This window comes from Penicillium diatomitis, assembly GCF_028827545.1.
Source record: "Penicillium diatomitis strain IBT 30728 chromosome Unknown utg000007l_segment0_segment0, whole genome shotgun sequence".
NCBI lineage: Eukaryota > Fungi > Ascomycota > Eurotiomycetes > Eurotiales > Aspergillaceae > Penicillium > Penicillium diatomitis.
The window spans coordinates 49,856-69,195 of NW_026623179.1; the positions used below are offsets into that span (position 1 = coordinate 49,856).

The 19,340-nt window shown below is 46.6% G+C and overlaps 6 protein-coding genes across 6 annotated transcripts; 3 read left to right on the forward strand and 3 right to left on the reverse strand.

Moving 5' to 3' along the window:
- Positions 1-1,898: 1,898 nt before the first annotated feature.
- N7539_006023 (uncharacterized protein) lies at positions 1,899-2,620 on the reverse strand (the record flags this gene model as incomplete). The annotated part of the gene is made up of 2 exons (XM_056935625.1): positions 1,899-2,207; positions 2,246-2,620. The coding sequence occupies 2 exons, from the start codon at positions 2,618-2,620 to the stop codon at positions 1,899-1,901; spliced, it is 684 nt and encodes a 227-aa protein (XP_056789093.1).
- A 472-nt stretch (positions 2,621-3,092) lies between these two features.
- Positions 3,093-3,464, forward strand: N7539_006024 (uncharacterized protein; the record flags this gene model as incomplete). Its single annotated transcript, XM_056935626.1, has 1 exon — positions 3,093-3,464. The coding sequence occupies one exon, from the start codon at positions 3,093-3,095 to the stop codon at positions 3,462-3,464; it is 372 nt and encodes a 123-aa protein (XP_056789094.1).
- Positions 3,465-6,377: 2,913 nt separating this feature from the next.
- On the forward strand, positions 6,378-7,213 carry N7539_006025 (uncharacterized protein; the record flags this gene model as incomplete). Its single annotated transcript, XM_056935627.1, has 4 exons — positions 6,378-6,654; positions 6,707-6,771; positions 6,918-6,987; positions 7,044-7,213. 4 exons carry the CDS (start codon positions 6,378-6,380, stop codon positions 7,211-7,213), a joined length of 582 nt encoding a protein of 193 aa, XP_056789095.1.
- A 655-nt stretch (positions 7,214-7,868) lies between these two features.
- N7539_006026 (uncharacterized protein) lies at positions 7,869-8,585 on the reverse strand (the record flags this gene model as incomplete). Its single annotated transcript, XM_056935628.1, has 1 exon — positions 7,869-8,585. The coding sequence occupies one exon, from the start codon at positions 8,583-8,585 to the stop codon at positions 7,869-7,871; it is 717 nt and encodes a 238-aa protein (XP_056789096.1).
- A 7,454-nt stretch (positions 8,586-16,039) lies between these two features.
- On the reverse strand, positions 16,040-16,588 carry N7539_006027 (uncharacterized protein; the record flags this gene model as incomplete). Its single annotated transcript, XM_056935629.1, has 1 exon — positions 16,040-16,588. The coding sequence occupies one exon, from the start codon at positions 16,586-16,588 to the stop codon at positions 16,040-16,042; it is 549 nt and encodes a 182-aa protein (XP_056789097.1).
- A 1,660-nt stretch (positions 16,589-18,248) lies between these two features.
- Positions 18,249-18,639, forward strand: N7539_006028 (uncharacterized protein; the record flags this gene model as incomplete). Its single annotated transcript, XM_056935630.1, has 2 exons — positions 18,249-18,505; positions 18,564-18,639. The coding sequence occupies 2 exons, from the start codon at positions 18,249-18,251 to the stop codon at positions 18,637-18,639; spliced, it is 333 nt and encodes a 110-aa protein (XP_056789098.1).
- Positions 18,640-19,340: the final 701 nt, after the last annotated feature.

The window sequence follows — 19,340 nt, forward strand, 5'->3', positions numbered from 1 at the left end:
TAGCGGAGACTGTCTCTCATACACCGGATAACCCAATTCTGAGTGGATATCGGGAGAGGGTGTTCAGTGTGCATCACATGAAGTGCCTTCCGGCAGAGCTCTTCCAGAAGATGATCGCAGAGGCCACTGGATCGGGGCAAATCCTCCTGCGCTAATTTCGACGCAGTGCAAGGAAAGATGCAATGAAGAGTAACAGGGTTTTGCCACATCGGGTCAACATAAAGGATGTTATCATCGGGGTGGTAAGTCATTGGTACCAAGTCATGCCGTCTTTCCAAGCGGATCTCAATATCAGGCGACGAACCGGAAAGGACGACTATGGTATGTAAAACCAAGCGTATCTGTCGCGTGGATACGGTCTGGGGATCTGTTGATTCTTCGCTACGTTTCTCTGGCTTCCCAGGTGTTGAAGTGGTTGAGATCTGACGGAGTCCACGAGAGGGCCTGGGAACTTTCTTGCGAGCAATATAATATGATGATGGTTCCTGTTGGAGAAGCATGAGCTGACTGATTGACTAGAGTACTCCAAGCAGCGATTGCAATCTCACAGTTAAGAACGCATTTCTTGGGCCGAAACGCTGTGCGATAGATTGGTGAAAGGAGTAGGTTAGGAACAACGTGACTGATGCACCCGGGGACCTTTTGATCAAAAGTGGCCACATTAATGATAGCTGATCTCGGTGTAATCCTCCGAAAGACCGAAGGATGTCGATACGGCGGACTAAAATCGAGAACAGATGTTTCAGCCTGTCAGTAATGGTGCCAACCAGATTGAAATGCACGATCACAGAAACTAGGCGTGGGTGCTTTGACTCGGCTTACCTCGAGAATGGTCTTGGAACAGGATGCGTTTTTCCGTGACCTGGTTCCACTGAATTTTTCTGCGGGCCAGGATCCCCGAAGTATCTCGAAAAGACCCTTTCTTGTAGATATTCCTGTTCATCCGGCAGGGAAGACCTTTCACTGGGTTGGAAATAGCGGCTTTGATGGAGAGGCGATCGAAAGAAATCATCTTCTTCTCTTGCACGACTTGGCCGAGAGAAAGAAAAGAGTGTTTATAGTGGCAGGCCAATCCCAAACCATAACCCCTGAGAGCCCTGTCACTAATCAATCGCTCCGAGGAGACCGTCATTCGGGGCCTTCGGAGGATTGAACGATACATCCAATTTTGTGGTTGAGAATCGATAAGCATAGCACTCGAGCTAAGGAGATTAATAGGGGATTCAGTCATCCGGCTGCTCAGGTCTTACTCGTATCTGCATGTCTCAAGAGAAGAGGATTGTGAGCAATGAATGGGTCGAAATAATAATTCGCCCAATCCAACGCGTGATTGGAGACTTGCGGTATGTCTCGTCCACGGGGGGTAACAGTTTTCAGAGTCCATTCTGCCTGTCAAAGTTGAATCGGATAGAAGAGAGCTGAATATCACTTGATCACTTTATGTGTCGTGAAATTCGAGAGCAGGGTTTCTCTAAGAGTCGGCTTTATCTAAGTCCCAGAAGTGCTGTGTAGGTGTGGGAATTCCGTCAGACAAGTGCGGTGAAAAGTTGTTCACCGCATCTTTCAACGCTCGATCATTGCCGTAGAGGAATAAAAATGGTTTAACGCCGTTGAATGTCTGGGGCCGTCAACGTGCAAGAAGTACGACAGGGCCTCAATCCAAAGTGCCATATCCAACAGCTGATTTGGAAGTACACGGGATAGCAGACCAGACTAGAGACGGTAAACTTCAACGGTGTGTACAAGACTGACTATTGCCCAGGAGAGCGCTAAGTACCGACAACATCCCTCCTTTTCGCCGTTGCACTTATACGTTACTGTCGATTGCAATTTTCTAGATGGGTTAAAAAGGCAAAAATAGTTCTTGGGAGACTCTAATTACAAGCATGCGGCTCGGATCAGTCTTCCATCTGCAGATCCTCTGGACTTTCGGTTGCTGTCTTCCCCGCTGTGACTTCCAAAACTTGAATTGCCTTGGCAATTCTGACTTCTGAACTCAATAGCTTGTTCCTCAAATTGCTGTTCTCGAATGTCGAGTTTTGTAGCTCGTTGCGAGTGTGAGAGAGGGCTTGATCTAGGCGGCAATTTTCGGCCTGTGACTGGTTCAGATGTTCATGAGCGCAGCTCAACTCGTCTTTCAGCTTCGAAATTGCAATTTCAAGCTGCAAAATCGTTTCTGTAAAAGAACTCGAACATGGTCCTGCGATCTGACCCTAGATTTTCAAGTGTTAGAAACCACGCTAACCACTCTGGAAGAATCTGGGCATGCCTCATTCGCTTTGTCCTTTGCGGTGCCCTTCAAGACCTGCACAGGAACCGCTTCAAGAGAGCGCCCCAATTCCTCGCAGATGGATTGATAGAACCAAAGGTTGCCGCTACTGAGACTTTTTTTCAAGAGTGCGGCACTCGTGCCCGTGGCTGACCAAGAGTAACCGTCACTTGGGAGGGGTTGCAACCGGACCTGGCCTGGTGCTATGGTGAGACCCAGTCGCTCATCCACGAAGAGGTTAGCAGTAATTTGAGAACCATCATGAGATCGAAGCTTACAGATGTGGGTGGACAAGGCCTCGCGACACTTGGTTCTCAAGAGTGCTCGCTTAGAACTACTGGCTCTGGTCATTTTGGCTCTCCGATGTAACGGATGCTGTCGATGGGTAGCAGGCAAGAGCAGCTTCAGGAACGCATCATAGTTTATAGAAGTTTGAAGCCATTAGATTGGCTCTAGATATGATAGTGGGCTTATAATCTTACCACTTACCATCGCTTTTCCTGTCTCAGCCAACGTTTAACCGTTGAATACCGTACTTTCCTGACTGCCGGGCTGAATGGCCCTCCGACCTGAGGGCCTGTATCTCTAAGTAGCGCACCTCGAATGAATGAGGGCAGTGTACCGCATGACAGTCTAAAGCCTTCTGATTTGAGACATCATTTTCATTGCTGCAACACCCGCTATATGTCACAGTCAGAAACGATATTCGGTAGAATTGGAAGCAAACAGTTCAAGCTTAGCCAGGTTGGGTGGTTTCCTGTCTCTCGAATATATATAGCAAGTTAATTTCATCTTCGTCTGTTCGCTGTTGATTCAAGTCGTGATGTCTCCCAGTACTCGCCAGGCGCTTCGAAAGAGCGTAAATAATATGTCCGACCCGGAGAAAGTCCCGCTACTGGAGCCATCCAATAACGTGAAGGAACTGGAAGCAACCGGGGATGAAAACCTGCAGTATCGGAACAATGGACGTGACTCCAAGTCTTCCTACTCAAACACTCAGACGATAATTCGAATGCGCCTTCGTCCAGGGCCGAATGGGCCACGTCTCTCCTTTCTGACCGTCTCTAAGGAAGGGACGAAGAAGAAAAGTGGGTTTCAAAAGATCCGCAGTCACGTCGAAAATACGAATCCCGAAGAAAAACGACACGATTGGATGAGACGACTGCGCCCAAAGCCTCATCGCTGCGTCAGCTAGCGACCGACGTCTCCCTCAACACACAGTCTATCTTCTCTTTGGCTTTGGATGAATTACAGAAGATAGTTTGTGTTGGTATGTGTACACAGTCAAGACAGTTTATGCTTCTAAGCAAAAGTTGATTGATTCGTATAGGATAGATGTGTCTTTCAATTCCTCATCCAATGCCCCTGAATCCATGCGGCGGGAGCCGCAGCTATTAAGATTACGTCCAACATGTCTTTGCTTACTCTGACGGGAGGATATGTCCGACAGTTTGGAATGGTCGATTCGACCCATATGATAAGTATGATTGGATTGCTAGTCCGGAATTGCAGAAAAGCTCTTATGATTTGTGTAGGTCATGTTTTGAAGCTAGCTAAATTGGAATCATTGCTTGCGCTTTGACTACCTTGCTTTCATCTTGAATAAATGTGTGTTGCTCTACAGTTTTTAACATACTGAGCGGCCAGATTCTCCACTTTTTCCTTTGCAAAGATCCATAGGACGACTTTGTGAGATTCATGACAAAATATGAAAGTGATCACGATGTATATCAAGGTGGGCAAATCATCCGCATGATGAATATAAACAAGCTTTCCAGTAATTGAGATGACCGCAATCAAGAGAGGTTTTAATTGTGGTGAGAGGGTGTCAAACAGAACGATCTATTAACTTCGCCACGTTGTTCTACGTTGGAAATAACCCACCCCACTTGTGCCCACAGTAGAAGCACACTCACGCGCATTATCCGAAAAGGGGGTGCTGAAAAATTGTCCAAATGGCGATTAAGATAAGTTGGACCTGGTAGAATCAAATTAGAATCACGTAGACCAAGCATCCATTTCAAGCGAACTTACCTCCAGTGCAATAATCCACAGCTTCCAGACGGTCCCAATAGCCGCAGTAGTGAGCAAAAGCAGAACCATGACAGAGACATACAGCGCGATCAGTTGTACCCTGGCTCGACCGTCTAGCGCTTGGCCAACCAACCACCAATACCAAAATGCCACCCCCAAGTAGTCTAAACATAGAATATACAGAATACCCCAGTGTAAGCGGTCCCAGTAAAATGTTCCAGTGATAGCCATAGCCGCCTTTACAACACTAGACACTGTGGCGAGTATTGGGCATATGACGAGAACACATCCAGGCAGAGTTGGGAGCCGTCGTTGTTGGAAATCAATTCGAAGAAACTATGACTCGATTAGCCCGCGATTCAAAAGTTGATAGAATGGTGAGACATACCATTTGCAGGGTTGGGGGTATAGCGCTCATCTGAAGTAGGACTTCCCGCCCCACCGGCGCTTTATCAGCCCAAAAGAGCCCCGCTAAAGTCGCAGACATAATGCAGGATAAAGTGTTTAAGCTCACATCCGCCTTGAAACGTGTCCAATTAGCTTTGAAATGGAATAGAAGGTATAGTCTGATCAAATGCATCAGTGTCAAGAAAGTCACTAGGCTCGACGCGGTAATGGAGAGGGATATCATGGCGCCGTGACCACAGATCTAATGATTTCAATGGGAACTGACTGTATAGGAAAAGTGGATGCATGGCTGCAAAGCTGTGTTATTTATCCAAAGGAGCTCGACATTCTCCTAGGAGGACGATAGTCCCATCCATGATCAAAGAGATGCATTTTAAAAACTGCTGGGCATCTCATGGCAGTCTCATTTGCGCATTCCTCAGGAAGCTGGCTGACGCATTATCCAGGATAGAAGCCGTGGCAAATCAAATTAATACTATGCCGCAAGAATGACAGATACTGAGCAAAGTGAGCAGATTATTGAGATGAGATTATTTAAAACGTGCTGCTCCTTGAACATTCCCATCCATATATATCGATCCGATGGTCCCGTCTCCCAAAAATATTTGTAGTCATGAGGCTGGCTCTTTCAAAGATCAATGAAGCGATTCTATCATTATCGGTTCCCCAGCTTTACGGTGCTGTTGTTGCCGTAATCTGTCTGATATGGCTCTCTTGTGCATATGGGACGCTCCTTGTGGCATGGTGCTGGAGGAAAGGGAAGTATGTTCTCTGGCCGGGGTTTCTCTCTCATGTCTCGGAGACATGGCGCCAGAAAGGGTATACGATCAGTTGCGCATGCCTCCAGTGGATTGACATCAATGACACTGTACAAGGCTTGTTTGTGGTCGTGCTGCTGGCTACAAACATTCTGGTTTTGGTCTTTGGTGCTGACTCTTGGCACACTATCATGGGGAGAGCTGGGCACCTTGCTGTACTCCACCTGGTCCCATTATGCTTGAGAATGCATTTTGGTCTACCGGCGGACATCTTCCGGTTGAGAGGAACACATTTGCTGGTTTTCATCGTTGGATCGGCTTTCTTTCAACGGTTCACTCGATCCTCCATGCATCTTTCATATTCGAACCCCGCAAAACCATGACAATGACACGACCGAGCCAAGTTGTGGCGATACTTGTGAGTGATTGTCCTGTCGGCACCTTTACAGCGCTTACTAACCTCAGCTAGGCTGCCGTAAGCTTCATTCTAGCCGGAATCGTCACGTCTAGGCTTGTCCGACGGTATCATCCACAGTTTGCCTTGAAATGCCACTATCTTTTGATATGCTTCATGGTCGCCGGAACGGGTCATCACCTTATACAAAAACAGTCACCTTACCGTTGGATCCTGCTTGGGCCATTTGTTGGTGGTTGGTTTGCACGACGTTTCTCGGTCTACGAGCACTGGTCGCATATTTACCCTGGAGATCCCCTAGCACGACAGCCCACCTCTCTGCGGCCGACGGCATTCTATGGATGGATTTATCAATAAAATCGAATCAACGATTTAGTCCCGGTCAATACATTTATGGTTTTTCCGGGCCGGATGGCGAGCGCTCAGCCAGCATGTCCTATGTTATGTCTCCGTTTGTGAATTCGAAGGTGCAAAAGAAAAGTGGAACATCCACATGGTTGCTCGACCCCACCGGAAGTTCAACCGAGCCCTTTGCAGCCTTTACCGCCTGCAGCGAACAGAGAAGGCTTTGAGGAGACAGCCCGTCGCGGTCTTTGGGCCCTACGGTCGATCACTCGACCTTTCACGCTATGGAACCATCATCTTTGCTTTGGAAGACATTGGTCTTTTCCGGGCACTCCCCTACATTGAGGCGCTTGTTCGCGCAAGTTGCCAAAGAAAAGCCATGGTGCGTCGGGTTGAAGTTCTTTGGAAACGCGAAAGGCCTTTCAGTAAGTCCACAAAGTTGACGACAGATTATGAGAGAACTAAAGATTTCAGTAGATAATCCTGAATGGTACAAGCAGTGGAGACAGAGGATATTCGATACCGACTGGGATCATTTTGATGTAAGTAGGTCCAGACACAGAACCTGGAGTCACTACTGACGAAAGATCATCCAGATTCTTCAGTTTCGGACGTTTTGCGGAAAGTCCAGCCCTGGTAGTCAGTCTGGTCAATGTCGACGACTCGGAAAACGGCTTTGGATATATAGTGCGCAGTGGACTTTGAAATAGAAATGAGGCGATATGTTGACCAACAGCGGGGAAAGATGGCAGTTATAGGTGTGTGTCTTGCCATGTGTTTTGTGAATTTACTCTGTCAGCTAACAATTCAATAGTCTGCGCAGGCCCAGATACTAATGTGGCTGTTCGAAATGCAGTCGAAGTGCACTTTCAGAGTTCGGCCCAGGTTTTTGGTCTAGACATGGGTCCGAACCATAGCTGGTCCGAGGAAGGACATGCTGGAAAGGATGGATCGTCGGGTCGTCATCTGAAAGAATCTGCTTAATCTGAGCTGAAATAGAGTGTCATGAAGAGAGGCAAGCCATTGTGCGAGAAAGCTTGATATAGCCCTTTCTATTTCTATCCGACTTGATTCGTTACTTAAAGTTCATATATGCTACGCCTTATGTATTTGTTGACCAAGTTAAATTGCGCACATATAAATTTCCTCCCATCGTGGCCCATTAGTTGAAACGTCGACAATTCTTTTGCCGCCAAAAATGGACGAAACCACCTAACTATGAAGATGCACTTCTCTAGGCTAGGTTGAGTTGGATAGGAAGAACCTTCCCCAAAGGGCGCATCTGAACAGGCGACAATTGGTGAGAACTTTACTATATGTTCAGGTACGAGAGGGAGATGAACAACCAACTAGCAGCATTCGAGGAAATAACTAAGCGGGGGGAAGGGAAAAGGGAAGAAGAGAGAGAACTGAAAATGGTGTTTGATATATTTCGTGGATGCCCGACGCACTAAACATCAACCAAACGTGCATTATCACATATATGAACGGCCACAGAACATGACAAATGTAGAAAAACAGAATCTTTTGTTCTCCCCAACTCTGACCCTCTTGCTGAATATGGTTTCGATTGCTTGCCTGGCACAAACTGCTTTTTCTCAAGCAGTTCGTAGGGCATTGGGCCTGCTTTGGCCATTGTTCAAGACATTCGCGATGCCACTTCGTCGAATACAACACGAGAATATGAGATGAGACTGAACACGAGGATCAAATGCATGATATGAAGACTTGGGTTCCAGTTTGACGTGACAATGATTTTCTCGAACGGTTCGAAGAGGTAAACAGCGGCGCCCAATGTGCTGCTGAGTACGAAACGCCCAAAAGCAGTCGCCAAAGATGAGCTCGTAGTGACGGGCTCTGCAAGCGCATGCACGGTTGGAACTAATGCCAATAGAACGACACAGATCATATGAATCGGTAATCGAGGGGGCGGGGTTTCGGTAACCGTCTTATCTGCGGCTGCGTACTCCGGCAAATTCCCCAGGGCTATGATAGTGAAAACAATCACATATCCCAACTGCAGAAGGGGCTGTGCGGGAAAGAGAATCACAATCGTGGGAAGAGCTGCTGTCCAAATAAGGAACAATAGGCCACACCAGGTGATGTTCTTTTGTTCCTGAGCTGTGCGAACCTCAAATACGTTAAACGCTTGGTGAGAGGAAACACACAAACTCCAGAGTATGACGCCGCTGCCGAATGCAATCATCGATAGAGCCATGGGGATGTATTCTTGGGTAGCAGGAAAGCGGAAAATGATGAATTGACACAGGAATATGGAAAAGTAGCCCAAAGTGAAGATGCTCAGCATACAAGCTACAGTAGCATCAAAGGGGTTTCGTTCGTCAGAAGTTTTCATGGTGGCAAGAGTAACGACAGGAAGACTAGCCTTTGATCCAGACCAGACATTAAATCGCCCAGATTTATAGAAGAATTTGGTAGGCCTCTGGTATATTGACAGATGAAAAGATGAGACTGCGGACTGCACCACATCACCGTTGGATTGGTGAAACAACATTCGTAAACGTTAAACAGGTTGATCTTCCTTCACTGGTGCTAATCACATGAGATATTATTTTCTGATCCTTCTGGTTACATAATATATATTTCAAGGATCCATGAGACTTTGATCATCCCTAGTTTACCAACCTAACACGATAGAAGATATCGAAGACATCGTGCGGAGAATGGGACAGCAACAGGCGGAGAACATGTACTACCGGGAATGCTACGCGCTCTTCAAAAATCTGCAAGATACCACACAGTAGACCGTCAACAACTTGAAACAACTCTACCACGGCCATCATCACCCCTCGTCAAATGTTCATGAAAGCCTGGCAGATCTGAGAAACACAGTTTGTGTTTTGGTGCGAAACGCCTGTCAGGCCTAGCTAGAGTGTGAAGATCTTTGCCGAAAGCGTCCCTCTCTTTCCGCCTATGATGCATTCGGGTCAATAGCAAAAATATACGATCCGTCCGAATCTCAAACCGGACGATCGGGGGAGAACCGAGACCGCCGAGAGAAATTTGCAAACAATTAGCGCGGTTGGACTTCTTACGCTACAATGTGCATTATTATCCTATGCCGTTGCCTCAAGAGCAAGCAAACATGTATGCACTCGCTCGGTAGCACTGGAATTGCAGGTCGCTTTTTCTTGTTGAGAATAATTTCAATTACAAAGTGCAGATAAACAACCTGTCTATGGTGTAGAAAAGACCAGACCCCACAAATAGTGTTCTCTGGGGGCATTCGATACTCAAATACAACAGCAGTATTACTAGATCAGCCAAATGACAAGTGCCCCAAGAGAGAAAGCAGTGGCTAGCCATGTAGCCACATAATTCTGTGTTCCAATAGATATCTGTACACCAATATCCGCCACCGTCCTCTTAGCACACGCTACGATAATTACGCAAAGAATGGACGAGCCTACTGTGGCTGCTAAGATAAATAACGAAGAAATCTGAGACAATTAGTAGGGGTCAAACAAGTCATTAGAGGAACACCTACGAAGCTCATAACGGCCAGAAGTCTTCCTCCTTTCAAGGAATAAACTTTGCGACAAGCAATAAGAGCCGTAAGTGCGTTTGTGACAAGTGCGGTGATATACAGCCAAATGATCGTTCGTGCGAGCCGATGGTAGCCTGAAACCCCTCCCCAGTCGACCGTGGGCACGAGTCTGCGTACATCCTTCATAAGAGGACCAAAAATAGTTGAAAAGTCGAACATGAAAGCTGTGCTTGGATGTGAACATTGTATTTTGGACCCTTCTCGCTTCATACAATAGCTCCAAAGGCCCACGGAGTAGAATTGGAACAACTAAGAGGACAGCTTCTGAGCTTCTTCGTTCATCTTGTCACCTGCATCATGTATGGCAGCAGTCGTGGTTATGGATACCCCTTCGGCGGCGGCCGCTGCATTGTTGGCCACGCTGCCCATGACATTGTTGTGACCGATAACCTCGTCTGGGATTTCGGCTTTTGATCTCACATCAATATCGTGTCGGACGAAGTTTGTGGCGTGTTTCAATCGTGGAAAACCGGTCGTATTCACCTGGGCTGGTCAGCCTATTGTAATCTTTGGCAGGAGGAAGTTTACTTGCCTTCAAAAAGTATAGGGATTCGGGGGCAGATGGAGATGTGCACGCGATAAAGACGACAATTAGGCATATCAGAGAAGCAGTCGACAGGGCCAGTGCTAGGGATGAGATCGCTTGATCCAGTCTTTGGCCAGGGAGCTTCATCGTTTACAGACCTCCCAGACTGCCGTAGCAGCACTGTCAGGTCAGGCTTTGCTAGCTGTGCTGGTATCCGGGGCTTAACGTAGATATCATCTCAAACTGGGATGGATACGCAGACGATATTTAGATATCTATAGTCCGATGTGCTGGTTACATTTTGTTCAGCTCGCAGTAAATCTAGGCACTTGGCTTCCTCAGTAAAAGGAGCACGGCGTTTGCTGAGTATACAATACAGACCAAGAGCCGGTTCTTGAAAAGCATGAATATGACTGGTGGGAATTGGCTATCATGCCCTCGTCAATTTGAGAATAAGATCGAGTTATAGATTGCTTTAGAAAGCAGGACTGTCTCATGTTCTGGAAATAGCTTCGTTTGACTTTGTCTACAACTGTATAGCAATCAAAAGAGCCGTCCCGACTCGGAGACCGCATCTCATTATTGATCTAAAGTGGATGGAATGGAGCGAAGTTGTCTCACAACACAGGCTTGCTGGATTTCAGCTGATTGAAAATCTTGCATTGTAGCTGCTCGGACAATTCTCAGCCGACTGATGCTCGATGTCGCAGACGCTTCCCGAGAGCCGATCCCTTGTCTTGAATCAGTGCCCCGGTAGAGGATGAAGCTGATTGTAAATCAACCTAACGTGTGGTGTGAGCCTATTCTTTGGGATGAGAGTGCATTCTTCATTGAACACTGAGGTAGTGAGGTTGGATAGGAGAGAGAAGGAAGAAGTGCTGGAGGTACGATGCTTGCCCTCATGCACTTCAGTCTCCGACAACCAGATCGCTCAAAACCAACTAGCCTATTTAGACGCAGATCCCCAGTGTCATATAACGCTCCATATAGATACTCGATAATTGATTCTAGTGATGCCGCTGATGCGGCTTGGTTCCGGATCTGCACAAGCCTCAAAATCACAACAGGATAAAATGACTGCCGAGGTGACAGGCAGGCTATCACAACTGAATGATCTCAATCGTAACGTATACCATGTATCACACCCTAGGTGATGATATACTTCGCGAAAATTACCACTCCCTGTTGGCTAAGTTGTGGGAATATGAACGCGGAGGGATTCTGCCAAATAGATCGTGTATATACGTAAGAACATTTATGGTGAGCATGCACACGGGCGGAGAGGTTATGAATGGATCATTTTTAGTGTACGTACGGCCTGTAGTGAATAAGATTCGGTGGGGCTTAATAGTGAGGTGAAATATGTTAGGCACAAAGTCAAGCTGCGAGGTGTGGTACTAGCCTTGTTCCCTGTATGTTTTGTATGGTAAGGCGGGTCAAGTCGGAATACTTGCCTGCATTGTAGATGAGCGTACGCTCTCAGGAGCAAATCCACCACATGTTATGTTCTTGAATCGATGACTTCACTCTATCCCAGCAGGTACCAAAGTCAAAAAGCATGGGTAAATCCAAGCACCGCGGAAGTCCGGTATCGGCGATCAGACGCCGGGTGCGCCTATCAGCAGCAAGGTTACCGACGCCGGATTAGGGATAACTCCACTGCCGAGTGGAATCGTAGGGTGCGCCTATTTTTTGAGATCCCTCGTATGGTAATTTTCCACACTTTTACAAAAACACAAACATGGTAAGACTACAAAATTTAAATACTCGAGTACGGCGGCCTAAACACAAGCGGGTCGCAATAAAGCCTTTGTGCACCACGACACTTTCCTACCCGCCTGTGGCCACCCCAAGGTAGGCCACGGAAATATTAAGTGTAGAAGTCCCTCAGCAAGTCACTCTCCAGTATAGTTGAAGCAAATCGTCACGCTTTATGCTACCAATCTGACCAAAAAGATTCGACAATTCGCCAAAGGACGGCCAAATAGGATAGTATACAGTCAGGCTTCGTTCGCAGCATTCTGTGAAACCGTCTATTGGGAGAACGAACAGATATTGATGAATTATCGCTTAACACTTTTTCATTCCCGAGTTTGAGTCATCTCTTTCGGAAGATGTTGGAGGAGGCTGCAATAAATAATCGCTGTTCATATGATGCAGGACTTGGAACACCAGTCGTTGCATGTGCGCGTGGGTGCTGGTTGGGGGATTTTTAGACCATGCGGAAGATACATATCGGAACAAGAGTAATACCGCCATACGTCTCAAGCTCGAATGTGGTTTGTGTGTTATGGAATCGCTAAATTGTGACCTGACTGCATCTGGGTTGTTAAGGTCATCTAATTTCAAATGCGAATCCGACGACGAGTCTGCAGAGAGAACCATCGATAAGAATCGCAGGGAGCTTTGGTGAACCGTCTGAGCCAGTCGCCTCAGAGCAACTTGCCTCCCCATTCTGAGAAAGCGTGACCGGCTAATTGGTCGACTTTTGCGAGGATATAGCCAAGTAACACCAGCAACTCGTCTTTGAAGAGACGTATTCCCATTTTCCATGCTAGTATAAGTCGGGGCCGACTTAAATTTATCGGGAATCGAAACTCGAAAGGGTGCTTAGGCAGTCGGTCGGGTAGCGCATAGGATGTGCAGAGAATATAGATCTTCCGCGATCCTCCACATCACGCATACAAGGAATCTCAAGAAAGTAATTTCATCACAACCAGACTACATTAAGGAAAACAGGGCCCAGTCTATAGTGTTAGGGTTGACATAGGTCGAGTTGCGGATAGACGACGTACAAAATTTTTACATACGCGAAAAACGTGGCGGTGTGAAGTGAGATACAAGCCTTTTTAAGGACGCGGACGAACCTAACCGTCTACCGCCACTTCCGCACAACCATTCAATATTTGCCTGTCCATACTAGACTTCAATACCGGTTGGACATAGCCTTACTCAACATTCTTAGGAATAGGCAAAGTGCTAGAAGATAGTCTTCTAACCCGCAAATTCCCGTAACAAGCCCGGCTGCAAGTTTAATCTGAGGTGCCTTCGGTTAAGAAAGCCATCATAAAGTTTAGAGCTGTTAAGGCGTTGAAGCTTCCACACCAACAGGATTAACGTGTGTTGAAAGTTGTTTCACCGGCCGGCATTTTAATGCTAGTACAGGGACTTAGAAAAGGTCCACGCGCAAATAGACATTCGTTAGCACCTGGAGTCTCCACACATAAATACGACAGAGTCAAGACATATAGTCAACTACAGAAAACGATTCCCCAATAGCGACTTCTCTAAGTCGCGTCAAAAAAGAACAGTTACGGAAACGTCGAAATAATCTCTTGCGCCGCCATAATGAATTTTGGCTCCTATATGCGATAAAAAGCTAGCTTATCATGGAAATGCCAGACGGGCAGATATTCACGTACCATTCCCATCCTGATAGTGCACCTCCCAGTCGTGCGAAAATCGTAAGATAGTCACTTTCTGGGGTTAGTTCGGCCTTACCGCTGAAGAGATTATAGGAGCAGCAATCCAAGCCAACAGGACGGAAAACACCACGCGATTATAAAGCTGTGGGACAGAATTTGCCGCCAATTAAACCACAGCCTTCCACGATCGAGCCGCTGATCCGACAGGATAGCATTTAGGATCATCTGGCCTAGTACATACAGCGGAATAGTATATCAAAAGGGGGCTAATTCCGTTGGAGTCAAGGTGCATATCTTTGACATGTTTTCAGAGGCAGTGATACTAAACATTTCAAATGTTTAATAGATCTTGGCTTTGTTTTCTATACTGAATTGGGAGTCACTTATCTTTCTGAGCTCTTTTAGATACTAAGAATATTAAAAATATTTTCTCCTCCCGACACACGCTTTCTTTCCTAGCACCCCGCTCCGATTTTTCTAAGCCAGATACAGCAGAGGCTAGACGTCTCTAAGTAGAGGCTAGCTAGATAGCTAGCCAAAGGGCCATCTTAAAGTTCGATAATCTAGGCTCAACCTTTGGTGCATCCTAGGGAATCTTTTTCGTCCAAGATTTTAGTCGAGATTCAATATCTATCTAATTACTACCCTTATAAGCAGCTAAATCCAACTAATTTTATAACAGGAGTCCTCCAGGCTTATCTATTATACATCACTCGAAACCAGCTACTCGTAGTAACGGTATCGGGGACGAATGTGTTTACTTCGCGGCAATTGAGAATCTAGGTCACGAACCAAAGAGCGTCATATAACTCAGTCAACAGATATAATAAAAGTATAACCAGTAGACCTACTAGAAAACCCATATAACTCTCTGACCCTTGCATATCTCGAATAGGAATATTGTACTCGCGGCGACTCCTGAAATTAGCATACGGCTCACCTATATCCGAGATGTTTATACCCGATGATACAGATGCTTACCCGGCTGTTTCACTGGATAGGAAAGCTAATTGGTAATTAGCTTGCTATATAAGAGAGATCAAATTCACTTACCGCAACGACGGCAAGAAGCATAATTCCCACAACCACATTCAAGACAATTACCATGATCTACTACCTAGCGGGTCTCTGGGAAGTGGCCCAGGTTTGTAGGGGTAGACCCAGTGAATTTATACAAAGCCGCGCAATAGACCTAGGACTATCGGCCTCATAAAGATGCCTTCAATATCTGGGTATAGTATCTTTAAAGAGGCGGAGTCATAAAGGGTCTAGTAAGGATAGGCTATCCCATAATTATTTAGCCCTCACCTTCACGAGGAGCTTTCGCTTATAAAGAGTAGATTCTCCATAAGACGATGACCCTTTGCAAAGCTTCCGATCTCATCTCTCAACTCTGGCAGATTGAATCAGTACGGTCTCTCGTACGACACAACATGAACGATGGTAAGAGACATTGACCAAGATGGCGGCGAATCTGGTCGTGTTATACTAGAGCAATGCTAAAAGCCAAATAGGGTCTCCTCCAGTATCTCTCCCATTCAGAGCCCAGCATCTTATATTACGAGAAATGCAAGGTCTTTTGGAGAACTGTTGCTTCCACTTCCTCCAGCAATACCTGCCACAAGAAACCCTCGCCCACGGATGGACTTGCCCGGAAGCCGTTGAGCTACATAAGGCTTTCTGGTTCTTGGTAAGACAAAGGAAAAACCTGCGGTCACAGTCACAACCTATTCATAAAACCATTGCGACGATTCGAAAATGGCGACATGTGATCCCGAGCATTAGACACGCTGCCGTCCACCGCATCTGGCAAGACTCCGCAGCGTTGTTGAAAATGTGCCGAGCCGCAGTGCTTTTCACCAGGTCTCTTGGCAGTTTCAAGAGTTCCAATTCGCTTCTGAAACTGTGTCATTTTCTACAAGACCAGCTAGCACATCTAGACTTCCAGTCTACGCAACTGGAATGCAAGATCCGAAATTTGACATCTCTGCATCACAGGTCATCGTCACGATTAACCTCTCGCCAGTTGGCGCTACTCCCTGAAGCGGCGAGAAGGATTTTGCAACGCTTTGACGAAGATTCTACTTTGAAAATTGAGAGGTATTTACATGAATGTTTCTTGTAAGTTGGAAGATTTGTGGGCTTAGATTAGTCTTCTAGCCGGGGCGCAATCAATGGAATGACAACGTAATCTGCAAAGCTAAGCCACGGGTCGCTCATATTCGCCGAGATCTGGTGCCATCCCTGAATTTCACATTCCAGACTCAGCGATTTTTTGAAAGCACCCGCTTTCATAGCCATTCAGTTGGTGAATCGTCATTCGTCTGTATTCCGCATTGTTCTTTCCATTGTTTGATTGCCTCAGACTCATCCGTACGAGATTTGTCAAGCGCGATCTGCAAGAGAATGACGGCTCGGATCAAGCGCGGATCTTTGGCAGGGACAGCGGCGGGATTGAAATGATACTCCAACGCCAGGGTTTGGATGGTGTCCATTACCGTATCGGCAAGTTGGTGAAAAATCTGGAATGACTTCCTATAGAAGTCGTTCTCACGTTCTTGTTGGTTGTGTTGGCGCAGCTTTTCATCTTTTAACTGCGATAGAGTTTGTGAGGGGCCATTTTTCCAGCGTTGTAAGCGTGAGTGAGTAGTCTCCAAGGCCATCGTGGATCCACGGCATTTGGCGAGGTGATGATCCAGTGCAGTAATCTCAGGCCTTGCGGCGGCGCCAGGAAGGTTGAGCGGCGGGGGGTTTATGGGTAGTATCTTAATTGAATTGGTATTCCGGCTGTAGATGCTGGGGGCACTGGATCTAGGATCTTTCATTTTCGGAGTCGACATTTTTTGACGTGAGAAAGCGTGCAAGTAATCAATTGGATATGGTGGGTAATAGCGTAAATGAAATGTACTAGATGTGTTGAGCAGCGCGGACAGTCTTTGTAGATTTTTCAGTACGCCTATGAAACTGCTAACTAAGAACAGTCAAGTTGTTGAGTAATGTGGAAGGTTCATTAGGATCTAGAACATCGTTGATGACAATCGAATCAACCTTTTGCGAGACGGAATATTATAAACCCTCGAGGCGTCAACCACCAAAGACAGGGTTTTGCAGCGGGAACATGCATTGTAGCAGAAAGACCTTTGGCGTTGAAGCAAAATAAAAGACGCGCCCATTCTATCCTGCCCGCGCAGTGTGATTGCCACTACAAACATTACAGTTACATTTTTCTTCTTTTCGATGACAATTCCTCGATTTGTATCCGGCGTTTTTGGCCTCGCATGCAATAACAGCGCCTGTTCGGAGGCCAAACGGGCATTTGATGATCGGGACGGCCAAACGGAGTATAGGCTTTCTGATTGGCCAAGAGGTCATGCACGAATTTTGGCATGCCCCCAATTCGATGATGGAAATCCTTATCGGCAATTTCAATCGTGATTTCTTCTTCTAGGCTATGCACCCAAAACGTGATTTCCTTGCGGAAATACCCACAGCCTGTACAGCAATCTTGGAGGTCCACATGACCAAGATGCTCGCCTTTTCCAGTCTGAAATCTTGCTGCGCCAGGAAATTCCGTCAGGACGCGATGGATGATTTCTGCCGACCGCGGGTGGGTACACAAGACGGAACCTCGACAGTGAAGCATCCCTTGGTTTTTGGGAAATTCGTCCATTTCAAAGAAGAACGTTCCTGATGCGAGCATCGTTCTAAACAGCTCGTCCGACACGATAAATCCCAATGAGGACAACATCGTCAGCTGCGTGATGTCGTCTAAGTCAGGGAGCGGACCCGGGATGGCCTGATACAAACGGAGTACGTCGGATCGGGCAGACAGGGGAAGATAATTCAAGGCTTCTGCAAAACCCTGCGCTCCATCCATACATGGTGAGTGTAAAGTGGCTTGAATCAGTCGAGGCAGAGCCCCGTCATGAGCACGGCTTCTCGCCGGTCGGGCTGTGGGTTGTGAAAACCCGGTTCCCACCGACAGCAACAAGTCGTGCTTCCGGGCCGTAGGCCAGATCACGCTGGATTCTCGAAGCGCGATAGCGCGAGGATTGTTAGCTCGCACCCCTCCATCCTACAACATGCCTAGGCCGGGCAAGGTTTGAGTCGAAAAGTAGCTTCGCTAGGTTAACCACACATCCGTTCAATAATGGCCTCCTTGGGAGTATTGCGCTGCACCCGTTTCCTGGTGCTTATCAAACCCTCATGAACCCCTCGTCAGCAGGAACCGCGAGTATCAGATAACGCCAATACTTACTTACAAGCGATTCACAGAGTCCACATGCCTTCTTGTGATGAATACTGTCTACTATACAGTACCCATGGTTCTGGCTTACTGACTTGTGTGCAATGAGGCTTTCTTCATCAGAGATCATGACATGCTCTCCTGGTGGTCACAATGTTTCGGTGCAAACAACTAATATACACTGCAGTGCAGAATCTCGGTATCTGAAAATGCTTGAGGAAGTGGAAAATATGGAGGTGCAATAGAATCTCACGATGAGTGTTACAAACTGGGCTCTATTGGGTTATCTGGTGATACCTGGCACTTTTACCACGTTACAACACTCGAGTCAAATGGAAAAAGAGTTAAATGCCAATGACACTGGTCGGGAAATCCTGCGCACTATACAGAATCCTCCGCTGTTGATCATTGCTCGCATTCTATTTGGAACCGGTGTTGTGGCTTTGGTCTGGCTGTTGTGCCAGCGCAAGCTTCGGATAGGTTACATATGGCTATTCAATAGAATATTCATGTAGGTGTACTGCCGCTCAAAATAGTGCTGTCAGTGGGTCCGTGCTAAATCAGGTCAGGCCGATGTCTTTGAGCGCTGCTGCTGGGTTGCTTACCACGTATATCAATGTGTGTACTTCTAAGGGCCAGGACTGATCAGCCATGGACGTAGCAACATGGAGTGTAACAGGATTGACAAAAATGACCTTTTCCGTTCTCCCTTAAATTTCTAAGTTTCACTTGTTCGAGAAGGTTCAAAGAAGCACTGGACGCTCACGCGCCTTCGACGTAACTAGGAGCACTACGAGGCGTCAACGCAGTATTGTCTGGAAGCTAAAGTTGTGAAGAAATGACATCCCGGACAAAATTACAGTATTCAATGTGAAATAGTTAGTCAATGCTGTACTGCACTGTGAATTTCAATCAAGACCACTTGAAGCAATGACGGTGCATTGCGCACTTTTTGGTTTTAGTAACCGTTGTACCTATATTGTAGGGTATAGTCTTCACTGTAGAATAATAACCCACGGACAACTAGAGTATGTGAAAATTTTTTTCCTGGTCTATCTTAGGGCGCCAAATTGCGAGAGCAAGGGTAGATGATCTTTTCACAGTCTCTCTCTCTTTCTCTCTGTATGATGAATCTCCTGATATTGATGATTTCGAGAGTAGTTTACTATAGTACTCAGACATACCCCCCTTTTCCCTATGTCGACACCATATGCGGTAAGCTGCCTCTTTCTAGATAAGAAATATTTTGTGTGTCTGTCTTCATGCGACATGTATCATTGTCTGTGGGAAATACGAAACGCGGCGATCCGAACTGGTCGCCGCTTCCGCCTATGGGATACTTAACC